The sequence below is a fragment of the Erythrolamprus reginae genome, chromosome 2, assembly GCF_031021105.1.
Source record: "Erythrolamprus reginae isolate rEryReg1 chromosome 2, rEryReg1.hap1, whole genome shotgun sequence".
NCBI classification, from domain to species: Eukaryota; Metazoa; Chordata; class Lepidosauria; order Squamata; family Dipsadidae; genus Erythrolamprus; species Erythrolamprus reginae.
In genome coordinates, this window is record NC_091951.1 from 18,793,019 (window position 1) to 18,808,960 (window position 15,942).

General features: G+C 46.4%; 1 protein-coding gene across 1 annotated transcript; it reads left to right on the top strand.

Moving 5' to 3' along the window:
• Positions 1 to 2,251: 2,251 nt before the first annotated feature.
• Positions 2,252 to 13,644, top strand: LOC139159222 (zinc finger protein 883-like). The gene is made up of 5 exons (XM_070736569.1): positions 2,252 to 2,374; positions 7,258 to 7,347; positions 9,665 to 9,779; positions 9,928 to 10,050; positions 12,231 to 13,644. The coding sequence occupies exons 1-5, from the start codon at positions 2,252 to 2,254 to the stop codon at positions 13,157 to 13,159; spliced, it is 1,380 nt and encodes a 459-aa protein (XP_070592670.1). The 3' UTR covers positions 13,160 to 13,644.
• The last annotated feature ends 2,298 nt before the right edge of the window (positions 13,645 to 15,942 follow it).

Genomic DNA, 15,942 nt, shown 5'->3' on the forward strand with positions numbered 1-15,942 from the left:
TGGACCCGTTCAATTTTGTCAATATCTTTTTGTAGGTGAGGTCTCCAGAACTGAACACAGTATTCCAAATGTAGTCTCACCAGCGCTCTATATAGCGGGATCATAATCTCCCTCTTCCTGCTTGTTATACCTCTAGCTATGCAGCCAAGCATCCTACTTGCTTTTCCTACCGCCCAACCACACTGCTCACCCATTTTGAGACTGTCAGAAATCACTACCCCTAAATCCTTCTCTTCTGAAGTATTTGCTAACACAGAACTGCCAATACAATACTCCGATTGAGGATTCCTTTCCCCCAAGTGCATTATTTTACATTTGGAAACACTAAACTGCAGTTTCCATTGCTTTGACCATTTATCTAGTAAAGCTAAATCATTTACCATATTACAGACACCTCCAGGAATATCAGCCCTATTGCACACTTTAGAGTCATCAGCAAATAGGCAAACCTTTTTTTCAGAATAAAAGAGACACGGTTTTTCAGGGGGACGGGGCACATTCCTAAATTGGCAGGACTGGCACTACCAATTTGAATATGATATCGTTTAAATCCTGAGTGCAGTCGTTTTTCTCTCATCAAAGAATCCCCTAAGTGAGAAATCGTAAGTGTCGAACTTTTGGCTAGGTTTTATTTTGTGAAGACAATGAGGGAGTGCAGCTCTCCATCTTAATAAAGTTGTGTAAATGCCCGGATGGTAATAAAAGACTTTTCAGAGAAATCTCGCCCAGCAGTCATCGTAGCCACGCATGATCGTGCAGTAGAAGGCTGGCCTGGCCTGGAAACATCTGTTTCTCAACCTTCGCCACTTTTAAGATGCGAGGGCTTCAACTCCCAGGATTCCTCAGCCAACTTTGCTTGGCTGGCTGGGGAATTGTGGGAGTTGAAACCCTCGCGTCTTAAAATTGCTAAGGTTTATTTATTGTTAGAGTTGAAAGGGACCATGAAGGCCATCGAGTTCAACCCCCTGCCCAAGCAGGAACCCTATACTGTAGTACACCAGTCAAGTGGCAGTTCAATCTTCTCTTTAAAATGTCCAGAGTGTTGGAGTTCCCAACGTCCGCTGGTAGGTTGTTCCATTGGTTGATCGCTCTGACCGTCAGGAAGTTCCTCCTTATCTCCATGTTGAATCTCTCCTTGGTCAGCTTCCAGCCGCTGTTCCTCGTCCGGCCCTCTGGTGCCCTGGAGAATAAAGTGACCCCCTCCTCTCTGTGGCACCCCTCATATACCTGTAGACTGCTATCATGTCGGCTCTGGCCCTCCTTTTCTCTAGGCTATCCATGCCCAGTTCCCTCAGTCCCTCTTCGTAAGTCTTGGTTTCCAGTCCCTTAATCATCTTGGTTGCTCTTTTTGCACCTTCTCCAGAGTTTCAATGTCTCTTTTGAAGTGTTGTGACCAGAACTGAATACAGTACTCCAGGTGTGGTCGGACCAGGGCGTAGTAGAGTGGTATTAAGACTTCCCTGGTCTTGGAGTGTATTCCCCTGTTGATGCAGCTTAGGATTGTGTTGGCTTTTTTAGCTGCTGCTGCACATTGCTGGCTCATGTTTAGTTGGTGAGTCCACCAGGACTCAGTGTTGAGAAACACTGATCTGTGTACAAAGAAGGGGGGGGGGAATAAACTAACGGCAAAGAGGACAACTGGTTTGAAACCTTTTTTTATTTTTTCATCAGCCTGTGAAACTCTAGAACTGGGAAGCTTTACAGTGTTGGGTGGAAAAGAGAAAAGCAAGAAAATTCAGATTTCCATTTGCAGTGAGTGAGAAAAATGGTCTTAAGGGCAATTCTGATAACCTAAGCGGGTTTATCATCTGCTTCAGTAAGAAAACAACAACTCCTGGGTTAGGTAAAACCAATAAAACCAGGGGTGAAATGCTCCTGGTTTGCTCGTGCCTGTCAGTCTTCGGAGAGCTGGTTGCAAAGGGAGCAGGAGGCTCCGCCCTCTCACCCAAATACCACCGTTTGGATTCTTTTATCCTCTGTGCATGCACAGAGGGTAAAATAACCCTAATGGCATCTGGCAGGTGGGTGGTGCCATGCGTTCCCTTCGTGATTGGCTCTTCAAGAACTGACAGGCACAAGCGAACTGGGAGCATTTCACCCCTGTACAAGTTGAGACTTTGGGGGGGGAAAGTGCAGAGAAGAGCAACTAGGCTGATTAAAGACTTAAAACATGGAGACTAAAACATCTGAAGAACGATTGCGGGAATTGGGTATGGCTAGTCTAGAGAAAAGAAAGACTGGGGGTGGGGACATGGTAGCTTTATTCCAATATTTGAGGGGCTTCCACAAAGAGGAGGAAGGTCAAAGCACCAGAAGTCAGGACAAGAAGCAATGGATGGAAACCAATCAAGGAGAAGCAACCTGGAATGAAGGAGTGAGAACTATTTGTTTGTTTGTTTGTTTGTTTGTTTGTTTTTCAGATTTATTTAACCAATGGGGTAAACATCCTTTAGTTGTTGCTTCCTATGCATCACTCTACGCATGCGTGGATGTGTCATTAATTCTTGTTCAGAATCCAGAGATGATACAGATGATTGATCTCCTCCTGGGCTGTCTGCCAAACTCTCTTCCTCCCTGTCACTCAGGCCTCCTTGATCAGAGGAGACTTCGTCGGCAGATACCACTGGGAGCAAAACAGGCCTGCAATTCTAATTTCTGGGGGGAGCTGGTTCCAGGGGGCCGGGACCACCACAGAGAAGGCTCTGGATGTGGATGTCTCCCCCACATCCACCTGCACATTCATTGGGGCAGGAGCTGGGCCAGAGCTAACCACAACAATAGGGCAGCAGTGGATTGCTACTGGTAGGTGACGGCGCACCAGTTGCTGTCACCAGATTGCGCAATTTGCACACGTCCACTACTGGTGCCAGTCCTATGGGCAGCACCATCTTTTTTCTTCAATTTTTAATATTTTTGCTTCGTGTGCATACATAGAAGCAAAATGTTTTTGGGCATTTTTTGTTTCTGCACGTGCACAGAAGCAAAACAAAACACCAAAATCTCACATGTGTGCGTCCCCTTACAAGATTTCAGTGCATTTTTGCTTCCTGTGCATGCGCAGAAGCAAAAGGAAGCTGGGATGCACACACATAGCACACTTGCACATGCAAGAGAACTGAAGCTGTGCACGTAGCCCAGCGATAGCAGCGGTAATGGCAATCTGCCCCTGACATAGGGACTTCCTGATTGACGAAAGGATTGGGCTAGAAGACCTTCAAGGCCCCTTCCAGCTCCATTCTAATGGTAGAATTCCTGAGCCATTGTGACAGTGATGGCAAACCTTTTTTTCCTCGGGTGCCAAAAGAGCATGCGCGTGCATTATCACGAATGCGCAAGTGCCCACACCCATAATTCAATGCCTGGGTAGGGCAAAAACAGCTTTCCCCATTCCCCCGGAGGACAGAAACAGCCTATTTCCCAACTTCTGGTGGCCCCAATAGGCTCGTGTTTCACCCTCCTCAGACTCCAGAGGTTTTCCTGGAGCCAAAAGATGTTGGAGCTGTGCTAGGGCAACGGTTCGTGTGCCAGCAAATATGGTTCCATGTGCCACTTGTGGCACCCGTGTCATAGGTTCGCCATCACTGATTTATGACTTGTGGACTTCAATTCCCAGAATTCCTGGGCCAGCGTAACTCATAATCACAGTTGACTGAGGAATTCTGGGAGGTGAAGTCCCCATGCCATAAAGGAGGGAGGCCATCGCTCCCCACCTCTGTGCTCTACCGGTATAATTCGGGGGCCTCACTCTCCAACCTTGGCAACTTTTAAGACTTGTGGACTTCAACTCCCAGAATTCTTCAGCCAGCTTTCAGATTGGAGATTCCTGCCTCTATACGACTTCTCCCCTTGGTACCGTCCCTCCCCGTCCCGCTTCTGAAGGAAAAAGCGGCTTCTTTGAAGCGGCCGCTCCGTTTCCTGGGGGCTGCAGAGCTCCAAACCCCTCCCCACGCTTCTTTTCCCACTCTGGTGGCGCTCAAACAGGGGCGACTTTAATGCGCTCCTCTGCCCAGCTGAGGCTCCAAAGGGGAGGGGGGATGAGGGGGGGGTGAAAGCGCCCGCCATGACCCCAAGCTTCTCCTGGGAAAGGGGCGGGCTTTCAGGGCATGAAAAGCAGACGAGTTCGGCTGCCTAGAACAGACGGCGGAGGTTTGTATATGTGTGTGTCTCTGTGAGGAAGCGAAAGGGAGGGGGGAGCAAGCGCGCGCGCGCACGCCCTCGGGAAAGAGAGGGACCTTTTCTTTCTCCGCGCGGAAAGCTAAGCGGAGTTCGCTCGCCCGCTCGTGCGCGCGCCAGGTGAGCAAGAACAGACTTGACAGCCGAGGGAGGGAGGGAAGGAGGAAGGAAGAGCCGCCTGGGGGAAGAGCCGAGAAAAGCAACTGCCCGCCACCCCCCCGCTTCCCCAATTCCACCCCGTTCGTCCCATTCGCGGTCCGATCAGCCCGTCCGCCTGGTCTCGGCTCTGTTGCAACCCGTCCGACCTCCCTCGACCCGCTCCGCTGCCTGGTTCTTTGGACGGACCCTCCCCACCCACAAGTGTCCGCTGTGAGTGCGACGCCCGTTCGGGTCCAAACAGGAGGGGTTCCGACGGAACGGAAGGAATTTAGGATGGGCGGGGGGATGGGGGGGGTTGGAGGGCAGCGGATGCCTGGCTTTTGCAATTGCATGCCTGCACGTGTGCACACAACGCGCACACGTGTAAAGGAGCGCCTTGGTGAAGGCCGCACCAGGGAACACAGGTAGTCCTCGACTTTGCAACAATGACCCTCCAAAGTTACAACAACACTGGAAAAAGTGACACCCCCCCCTTCCCCTTACAGCCGTTGCAGTGTTTCCCATGCTGATATGATTGACATTTGCATGCTTGACAAGTGACTGGCATGTATGACCTTGCTCTTCATAATCCCCTATGGGGACTTTCTGACTATAGAATATTTATTCATTTATTTATTTTGTTTTGTCAAGTATGTATTGGTAGTATACAAAGATATACTGTAATAATATTTATATACATTATACTAGCAAAAGAGAAACTTTAGGACAGGAGAGAGAGAAGGCACTCTGGTGCACTTATGCACGCCCCTTACTGACCTCTTAGGAAGAGGGCAACGGTGGATAGTCTAAAGGTAAAGTTTTGGGGGTTAGGAGTCTGGTAGCGAGTTCCATGCATCAACTACTCAGTTACTAAAGTCGTATTTCCTGCAGTTTAGTTGAAGTTTGTATCTTTTGTGTGCTCATGTGTTGTTGTGGTTGAAGCTGAAGTAGTCATTGCCAGAATAGAATAGAATTCTTTATTGGCCAATTGTGATTGGACACACAAGGAATTTGTCTTGGTGCACATGCTCTCAGTGTACATATAATAATAATAATAATAATAATAATAATAATAATAATAATAATAAAAAAATAACAACAACAACAATAATAATAATTGCATTGGCAGTTCTGTGTTAGCAAAAACTTCAGAAGAGAAGGATTTAGGGGTAGTGATTTCTGACAGTCTCAAAATGGGTGAGCAGTGTGGTCGGGCGGTAGGAAGAGCAAGTAGGATGCTTGTGGCTGCATAGCTAGAGGTTTAAGAAGCAGGAAGGGAGATTGTGATCCCCTTATATGAGTGCTGGTGAGACCACATTTGGAATACTGTGTTCAGTTCTGGAGACCTTACCTACAAAAAGATATTGACAAAATTGAACGGGTCCAAAGACGGGCTACAAGAATGGTGGAAGGTCTTAAGCATAAAACGTATCAGGAAAGACTTAATTGACTCAATCTGTATAGTCTGGAGGACAGAAGGAAAAGGGGGGACATGATCGAAACATTTAAATATGTTAAAGGGTTAAATAAGGTTCAGGAGGGAAGTGTTTTTAATAGGAAAGTGAACACAAGAACAAGGGGACACAATCTGAAGTTAGTTGGGGTTAAGATCAAAAGCAACATGAGAAAATATTATTTTACTGAAAGAGTAGTAGATCCTTGGAACAAACTTCCAGCAGATGTGGTTGGTAAATCCACAGTAACTGAATTTAAACATGCCTGAGATAAACATACTGTATATCCATTGTAAGATAAAATACAGAAAATAGTATAAGGGCAGACTAGATGGACCATGAGGTCTTTTTCTGCCATCAGTCTTCTATGTTTATAATAATAATAATAATTATTATTATTATTATTATTATTATTATTATTAATTAGATTTGTATGCTGCCCCCTCCGAAGACTCGGGGCGGCTATAAAAGAAAAAATAACTTTTTCAGTGGTTTCACTTAAGTGCCATGTTACTAATTTTAATGATTGCAGTGATTCATTTAACAGCTGTGGCAAGAAAGGTCGTAAAATGAGGCAAAACTCACTGAATGAGTGCCTTCACTTAGCGACATAAATTCCAGGTTCAATTGCAGTCATACGTTGAGGACTATTTGTATTGCATTTAGTTTTGGTCTCCTGGATTACAAACAAAGATGTGGAGACTTTGGAAAAGGGGCAAAGAAGCTCAGCTAAGATAATAACAATTTTAAAAGGGCCTGGAGATTAAAATGGCTTGCAGGATTTGGGTTTGGCTAGTTAGAGAGAAGAAGGACTGGGAGAGACATGATTCTGGTATCTGAAGGGCTGTCACAAAGATCAGTTTCACTGGTTTTCCTCTCTATTGCAGAGGCTTGGATTGACAGCTGGTTGGGGAATTGTGGGAGTTGGAGTCCACCTAGCTTAGAATTACTGAGTTTGAGAAACACTGGTTTACACGATCTTAGTGGGCCTTTCCAACTCCACAGTTCAATAATTCTACCTTTTTTCCATAATGAACATAAAAAATAAAATAAAACAAGTGAGTTTGCAAATGATTCTTATTACAGAGTTTATTCTAACAACCTAACTTTTCACTAACATCATCTAGGTTGCAGTGGCGTATACAAAAAGCTTAAAAATAAATCCAGTCAACTTTGGCGGGAATTCTTGGGAGTGAAGCATTCAGGATTCCAGCCGAAAAACGAACCCTAATTGGGAACAACGGCTTCCAGGATTTGGCAAAAGAACACAGAATGGTAACTATCAGATTCACCTGGCTTCTCTTTTAAGATAGAATCCTAATTTTTAACATTGAGCATCAGTCTTTGTTTATTTAAGGCACCACATGGAATGCTCCCTCTTTTCATTTTCTCCCCCACGACAACCTTGCGAGGTAGGTTAGGTTGAACGTGAGTGGCTCCAGAGACGTCCGTTCCCCCTGAGCATCTGGGTCTGTGGCGGCACAGTGGTTAGAATCATCAGGCTACTTCTGCTAACTACCTTCATGGGATCGCACCAGAATATCTCCGGGACCGTCTTCTGCCGCACGAATCCCAGCGACCGGTTAGGTCCCACAGAGTTATTATTTATTTATTTATTATTCAGACTTGTATGCCGCCCCTCTCCGCGGACTCGGGGCGGCTCACAGCAAAATATAACAATCGTAACAAATCCAAATAAATTTAAAATATTTTAAAAAGTTTAAAAACAAGCACACACACAAACATACCATGCATAAATTGTACATGCCCGGGGGAGGTGTTTCAGTTCCCCCATGCCTGACGGCAAAGGTGGGTTTTAAGGAGTTTACGGAAGGCAGGGAGAGTAGGGGCAGTTCTAATCTCTGGGGGGAGTTGGTTCCAGAGAGTCGAGGCCGCCACAGAGAAGGCTCTTCCCCTGGGGCCCGCCAACCGACATTGTTTAGTTGACGGGACCCGGAGAAGGCCCACTCTGTGGGACCTAATCGGTCGCTGGGATTCGTGCGGCAGAAGGCGGTCTCAGAGATATTCTGGTCCAATGCCATGAAGGGCTTTAAAGGTCATAACCAACACTTTGAATTGTGACCGGAAATTGATCGGCAGCCAATGCAGACTGCGGAATGATGGCGAAACATGGGCATACCTAGGTAAGCCCATGACTGCTCTCGCAGCTGCGTTCTGCACGATCTGAAGTTTCCGAACACTTTTCAAAGGTAGCCCCATGTAGAGAGCATTACAGTAGTCGAACCTCGAGGTGATGAGGGCATGAGTGACTGTGAGCAATGAGTCCCGGTCCAGATAGGGCCGCAACTGGTGCACCAGGCGAACCTGGGCAAACGCCCCCCCTCGCCACAGCTGAAAGATGGTTCTCTAATGTGAGCTGTGGATCGAGGAGGACGCCCAAGTTGCGGACCCTCTCCGAGGGGGTCAATAATTTCCCCCCCCAGGGTAATGGACGGACAGATGGAATTGTCCTTGGGAGGCAAAACCCACAACCACTCCGTCTTATCCGGGTTGCGTTTGAGTCTGTTGACCTTCTCCGGGTCCTGTCGACGAAACAATGTCGTCTGGGGGGACCCAGGGGAAGAGCCTTCTCTGTGGCAGCCCCGACCCTCTAGAATCAACTCCCCCTGGAGATTAGGAATGCCCCCACCCTCCTTGCCTTTCACAAACTCCTTAAAACCCACCTCTGCCGTCAGGCATGCGGAAATTTACTCCCCCGGGCTGTTTCTGCTTTATGTATGGTCTGTATGAGATGTATGATTGTTTTTATATTAAGGGTTTTAAATTGTTTTAAGTATTGGATTTGTACTGTTTCTTGTTGTAAGCCGCTCCGAGTCCTCGGAGAGGGACGGCATGCAAATCTAATTAATAATAATAATAATAATAATAATAATAATAATAATAATATGGAAACTGCAGTTTAATGTTTCCAAATGTAAAATAATGCACTTGGGGAAAAGGAATCCTCAATCTGAGTATTGTATTGGCAGTTCTATTTTAGCAAAAACTTCAGAAGAGAAGGATTTAGGGGTAGTGATTTCTGACAGTCTCAAAATGGGTGAACAGTGCAGTCAGGCGGTAGGGAAAGCAAGTAGGATGCTTGGCTGCATAGCTAGAGGTATAACAAGCAGGAAGAGGGAGATTATGATCCCGCTATATAGAGTGCTGGTGAGACCACATTTGGAATACTGTGTTCAGTTCTGGAGACCTCACCTACAAAAAGATATTGACAAAATTGAACGGGTCCAAAGATGGGCTACAAGAATGGTGGAAGGTCTGAAGCATAAAACGTATCAGGAAAGACTTAACTCAATCTGTATAGTCTGGAAGACAGAAGGAAAAGGGGGGGACATGATCGAAACATTTAAATATGTTAAAGGGTTAAATAAGGTCCAGGAGGGAAGTGTTTTTAATAAGAAAGTGAACACAAGAACAAGGGGACACAATCTGAAGTTAGTTGGGGGAAAGATCAAAAGCAACGTGAGAAAATATTATTTTATTGAAAGAGTAGTAAATCCTTGGAATAAACTTCCAGCAGACGTGGTTGGTAAATCCACAGTAACTGAATTTAAACATGCCTGGGATAAACATATATCCACCCTAAGATAAAATACAGAAAGTAGTATAAGGGTAGACTAGATGGATCATGAGGTCTTTTTCTGCCGTCAGTCTTCTATGTTTATAATAATAATAATAATAATATAATAATAATAATAATAAATACTGTTGTATATTTGTAAATAATAATATTGTTAATACTAAATCTGAGTCTTTATCTGTCTAGCCTACATTATCTATACCATTGCAATAACTCTGCTGATTGTATGTCGAAGGTTTCGCACAGAGCTGCATCGAGACATACTAACATAAGATCTCGCTGAGTTTCTCTGTGCTTGCAGGAGTCCAGAAGTCCAGATGGTTCCAGCGCCACCCAGTCCTTCTGGGATTCCGAATTGGGGCTGCTGCGTGTCATCGTCAAAGAGGAAGAGGACAGCGAAGAGGCCCTTCCGTCAGGTAAAAAAAAGGAATAAAACAGGGAATTTTAGACTCTCGCCAAGTGATTACGAAGTTGTTTACCTGATTATTTTTAATGATGCTTAACAACTGTTTGGGAAAGATAAGCCTGACTATATTTTACATTCATTTTTCCCCTCTCCTGAAGAAGAGTGGACGACAAGATCAGCCACAGAGGGAGATTTCTTCCCCGAAACCTTCGCTTCAGAGCATCAGCTGAAGGGGTCACCAGGAAGTTCTCAAGACGATAATTTCCCTCCAGTGGAAGCGGGTGAGTGCAAGATCTCCCCTCTTGTGAAACATAGGGGAAGGTTTGGTAGGGAAGGTTTGCCTATTTGCCGATGACTCTAAAGTGTGCAATAGGGTTGATAGTCCTGGAGGAGTCTGTAATATGGCAAATGATTTAGCTTTACTAGATAAATGGTCAAAGCAATGGAAACTGCAGTTTAATGTTTCCAAATGTAAAATAATGCACCTGGGGAAAAGGAATCCTCAATCTGAGTATTGTATTGGCAGTTCTGTGTTAGCAAAAACTTCAGAAGAGAAGGGTTTAGGGGTAGTGATTTCTGACAGTCTCAAAATGGGTGAACAGTGCGGTCAGGCGGTAGGGAAAGCAAGTAGGATGCTTGGCTGCATAGCTAGAGGTATAACAAGCAGGAAGAGGGAGATTATGATCCCGCTATATAGAGTGCTGGTGAGACCACATTTGGAATACTAGGTTCAGTTCTGGAGACCTCACTTACAAAAAGATATTGACAAAATTGAATGGGTCCAAAGACGGGCTACAAGAATGGTGGAAGGTTTTAAGCATAAAACGTATCAGGAAATATTGAATGAACTCAATCTGTATAGTCTGGAGGACAGAAGGAAAAGGGGGGACATGATCAAAACATTTAAATATGTTAAAGGGTTAAATAAAGTCCAGGAGGGAAGTGTTTTTAATAGGAAAGTGAACACAAGAACAAGAGGACACAATCTGAAGTTAGTTGGGGGAAAGATCAAAAGCAGCGTGAGAAAATATTATTTTACTGAAAGAGTAGTAGATCCTTGGAACAAACTTCCAGCAGACGTGGTTGGTAAATCCACAGTAACTGAATTTAAACATGCCTGGGATAAACATATATCCATCCTAAGTTAAAATACAGAAAATAGTATAAGGGCAGACTAGATGGACCATGAGGTCTTTTTCTGCCGTCAATCTTCTATGTTTCTGTGTTTCTATATCCAAGAGATCATCAACTCTCTATCCCAGGGAACTCAGTTTGAAAAAGTAGCTCTTTTTACTCGGGTGCCAAAAGAGTCTGCGTGGGCGTTATCGTGCATGCGTGAGTCCCCACAGAGATAATTCAATACCTGGGGAGGGCGAAAACAGCTTCACCCGCCCCTGATAGGTACTCTAGAGGCCTGCTTCCCAACTTCTGGTGGGCCCAGTAGGCTTGTGTTTAGCCCTCCCCAGGCTCCAAAGGCTTCCCTAAACCCGGGGAATGGTAAAAAGTCTGTGGCGTCCGAGCCTTTTCCATAAAAATAAAAGGAGACAGGCGGCTGCGGGCTGCCCTGGGCAATGGGCACAACAGGGATGGAGAGCCGCACCGCCTCCGAGCCCAAAATTTCCCCGCCTCGGGAATGGCACTGCAAGCAAAAGGAGGTGGGGAATCCCACGATGGGATTCCAGGGGCGGGGCTTTGACGTCACGGAGACTCCTTCCTGGACCGTGGCGGGGAGGGCGGGGCCAGAAGTGTTCGGGTTCCGGTTCAGCGAACTTACTCGAACTCCGCTGCCAAGTTTGTCCGAACCCGAGGAACCCAAACTTTGTTGGGTTCGCCCAACACTAATGATAGATAGATAGATAGATAGGTAGGTAGGTAGGTAGGTAGGTAGGTAGATAGATAGATAGAGAGAGAGAGACAGACAGACAGACAGACAGACAGACAGACAGACAGACAGACGATGATAGATAGATAGATAGATGATAGAGATGGATAGATAGATAGATAGATAGATAGATAGATAGATAGATAGATAGATAGATGATAGAGATAGATAGATAGATATAGATAGATGATAGATAGATAGATAGATAGATAGATAGATAGATAGATGATATAGATAGATAGATAGATGATAGATAGATAATATAGATAGATAGATGATAGATAGATAGATAGATAGATAGATAGATGATAGATAGATGATAGATAGATAGATACATACATAGATAGATAGATGATAGATAGATAGATAGATAGATAGATAGATAGATAGATAGATAGTCACCAAATTCAGAGCCACCAAGGGCCCTTCATTTCAACCTGAGCTACAAATATTCTCTTTTATTGGATTCATGTTACTTTAGTCCTGGCCTGTACGTGGTTGGTTTCTTAATCTGGTTATCTGACAGGGCCAAAAGCCCAACCATTTCCAGACGCCTAAAATTTCCCCCCTCTGTTCCAGCAGAAAACGTCCAGATTAAGGAGGAACCCACCGAGGTGTCCATAACGATACTTGAGCATCCGAACGCCGAAGTCACGAGTGCGAACAAGTGCGCCCTCTGTGGAAAGACCTTCAGTTGCAAGTCGGACCTCACCAGGCACCAGAGGACTCACACGGGCGAGAAGCCCTTCCGGTGTTTCGAGTGCGGGAAAAGCTTCAGTCGAGGCGACTACCTGATTTTGCATCAAAAACTTCACCGGGGCGAGAAGCCGTACAAGTGCTCGGAGTGCGGCAAGGGCTTCTACCGGAGCACCCGGCTGATTTCCCACAAGAGGGTCCACCTGGCCGAGAAATTGTACAAGTGTTTCCGTTGCGGCAAGAGCTTCGGCGACGAGGCCAAGCTCGCCCAACACAAGCAGGCCAAGCACGCGAACGAGAGGCCGCACACCTGTCCCGAGTGCGGCAAGAGCTTCCGGCGTAGCACCCACCTCACCAGGCACCAGAAAATCCACGCCCGCAAAGCCCGCTACCGCTGCCTGCAGTGCGAGAAGACGTTCACGTGCCGGAAGCACCTCCTGTCCCACGAACGGACTCACACGGGCAACAAACCCTACCAGTGCCTGCATTGCGGCAAGCGGTTCAGTTTCAGCGGGAACCTGGCCTCCCATCTGAGGATGCACACGGGGGAGAAGCCCTACCTGTGCCTCGAGTGCGGGAAGAGCTTCAGCCGGAGCGCCCACCTCACTTTGCACCAGCGGACCCACACCGGGGAGAAGCCGTACACGTGCCTCGAGTGCGGGAGAGCCTTCAGCCAGAGCAGCAACCTCACTTCCCATCAACGCATCCACACCGGGGAGAAGCCCTACGAGTGCCCCATCTGCGGGAAGCAGTTCTCGCGGGGCGACTCGCTGGTCTCGCATCAGAGGATCCACGCCGCGGAAATCGTCTGATCCGGGTTTGGGACGGCGTGTGGCGCAGCGGGGTGTCTCTCTGCAGTGAGCTTCGATTGCGAGTGGAGATGGGAACGAAAGCTGACTCTCGCTTCATGTCAAATAATCGGAAGGTTCTTCGTTCTCGTCTTTGGAGATCCTCGAAGGTCATGGTTGTCCCACAGGTGCTTTCCCAAAAGGCAACCGGACTTCCTTGGTTTGTTTGTTTTTTGTCTTGAAAATGTTTCGCTTCTCATCCAAGAAGCTTCCCGTCTCTCGCGGGAAAGGAAAACCGTATACTCTGAGGCAGTGATGGCGAATCTTTTTTGGTGTGCCAAAAGGGTGTTGTGGGTATGCTAGCATGCATGCACATTCCCACATTCCTTCCCTCCCCCTTGCACATGCAACCCCTCCCACGCATGTCCACAATTCTCCCTCCCCCATCCCCGCAGATGCGCACAGGCCTCACTGAAGCCTGGGATGTGAATAAACAGCCGAACGGGCAAACCGGAAGTTCAGAAAACGCACTTCCTGTCTGCCCATTGTGCTGTTTTTTGCACTACGGAGGGTTCAGGGAAGCTTCCTGAAGCCCCGGAGTGCAAAAAACAGCACAACGGGCAGACAGGAAGTGCGTTTTCTGAACTTCCGGTTTGCCCATTGGGCGGGGTTTTTGCACTCGAGCTGACATAGGGCAACATGTCGTATGCCTTCTGATATGACTTCACGTGCCACCTGTGGCATGTGTGTCATAGGTTTGCCATCACAACTCTAAGGTATCTACAGTGGCTCCCAGGTAGAGGGGGAGAGGTGGCTCTTCTCCACGTTGATGGAGAACCTGTGCTTCTACAGTGTGGAAATGGCTACCCGGAGATGGCACCATGTGAAGTGGATGGACGGAAGGCTCCTGAACTAGGATATCATCCAGGTCTAGAGACCTCACCTACAAAAATATATTGATACAATTGAACGGGTCCAAAGATGGGCTACAAAAATGGTGGAAGGTCTTAAGCATAAAACTTGTCAGGAAAGACTTAATGAACTCAATCTGTATAGTCTGGAGGACAGAAGGGAAAGGGGGGACATGATCGAAATATCTAAATATGTTAAAGGGTTAAATAAGATTCAGGAGGGAAGTGGTTTCAATAGGAAAGTGAACACAAGAACAAGGGGACACAATCTGAAGTTAGTTGGGGGAAAGATCAGAAGCAACATGAGAAAATATTATTTTACTGAAAGAGTAGTAGATGCTTGGAACAAACTTCCAGCAGACATGGTTGGTAAATCCACAGTAACTGAATTTAAATATGCCTGGGATAAACATATACCCATCCTAAGATAAATAGTATAAGGGCAGACTAGATGGACCATGTGGTCTTTTTCTCCTGTCAATATTCTATGTTTCTATGTAGCACTGGACCCGCATCAGGGCCTTGAGGTGGGCAGTGAAGCCCCTAGGGGCCAAGGAAAGACTGAAGGGAAGGGCCGTATATTGGAAGTTCCTACCTACATAGCAGAACCGGAGGTACTGCCGATGGATATAGTTAATTGGTATATGCAGGTAGGTCCCCGTAAGGTCAAGTGAAGCCCCCTTCTCACACACACCTAGAATCAACTGGAGGGAGTAAATCTTGAATTGCCTGTACTCGATGTAGCGGTTCCGATGCTTGAGGTCAAGAATTGCCCTCCATCCCCCCGGAGGTTTTGGAGACTATGTACAAGACGGAGTAGTAGCCCTGGCCCTGCTGATCCAAGGGTACCTGCTGGATGGCACAAATTCTTTGTTTATGTATGAACAGAGTAATCCTTGTTTACCACGGTGGTGCGCACACAGAAACGTTTAGATTGAGATTAGTTGTGAATAACTACTCAGCCACACACAGATATGCTAATTTGAATTAAAATTTACTTTGAGAAATAACATATTCCTATAAACAGTCTAAAGTCATACAAATAATAAGTCAGAATAACAATCCAAATATTACCAAGTACATTGTCTTTCTTGTCAGTTGTCTTTGTCATAATCACCAAACAAAGGTATCAAGCCTAAACACATTTTAGCTCATATATATAACTACAATACAAAGAGATTGCAAAGCTAACCTAACCTAGCCAGACAAAGAGAAACGGAGAGGGTGACTCAGAGAAATAAGCTATAAACTCTAGCTCCCTCTTGTGGCAGTCTGCAACACCTGCAGCCAATAAGTTGCCCACTCAGCAGTTATGGACAAAGACCTAACATTCTTCAAAACTGAATCTTCTTAGATGAGAAGTGAAAGGTTTTCAAGGAAAAAAAACACACAAAAAACCAAGGAAGTCCAGTTGCTGTTTGGAAAAGCAACTTTGGCATTTCTTTGTTTGTTACATACAGGGATGAACAGAATTAGAAATGTATAGTCAAGGATAGTGTATTATATGTTATAGAACAGGGAGGTCAAACTCAAGGCCCGGGGCGGGGGGCGGATCAGGCCCTGGGGCTGCCCTGGAAACAGCAAAGAACTGGCCCGTGATGCCTCTGCCAGCAAAAACTGTGCATGTGGCCCTCCCAATCTCCGTGCTCCCTGGCAGACGATTGTAGAATGCTGTCACGGCCAAAAGCGGAGCTCATGAGGGCCATGAGCAGCCTTCCTGAGCCCTGTTTACACTGGCAGAAGGTTTCACGAAGCTACCGCGGCTGAAAATGGACCTTGGGAGCCTGTTTTTGCTGGCAGAGTTCTCAGGCCACCAGGCATTCCCCCCCCCCCCCGGTCACAAGTGATGTCAAGCTGGCCACACCCATCCTAGCCCTCTGAGGTCAGAGACAACCC

Coding starts and splice junctions, on each gene's coding strand:
- LOC139159222 (XM_070736569.1), top strand. CDS start 2,252: ATGGTAGCTTTATTCCAATATTTGAGGGGCTTCCACAAAGAGGAGGAA. Junction 7,348..9,664: donor CGCACGAATCCCAGCGACCG/GTTAGGTCCCAC, acceptor CTGTGCTTGCAG/GAGTCCAGAAGTCCAGATGG. Junction 9,780..9,927: donor CGAAGAGGCCCTTCCGTCAG/GTAAAAAAAAGG, acceptor CCTCTCCTGAAG/AAGAGTGGACGACAAGATCA.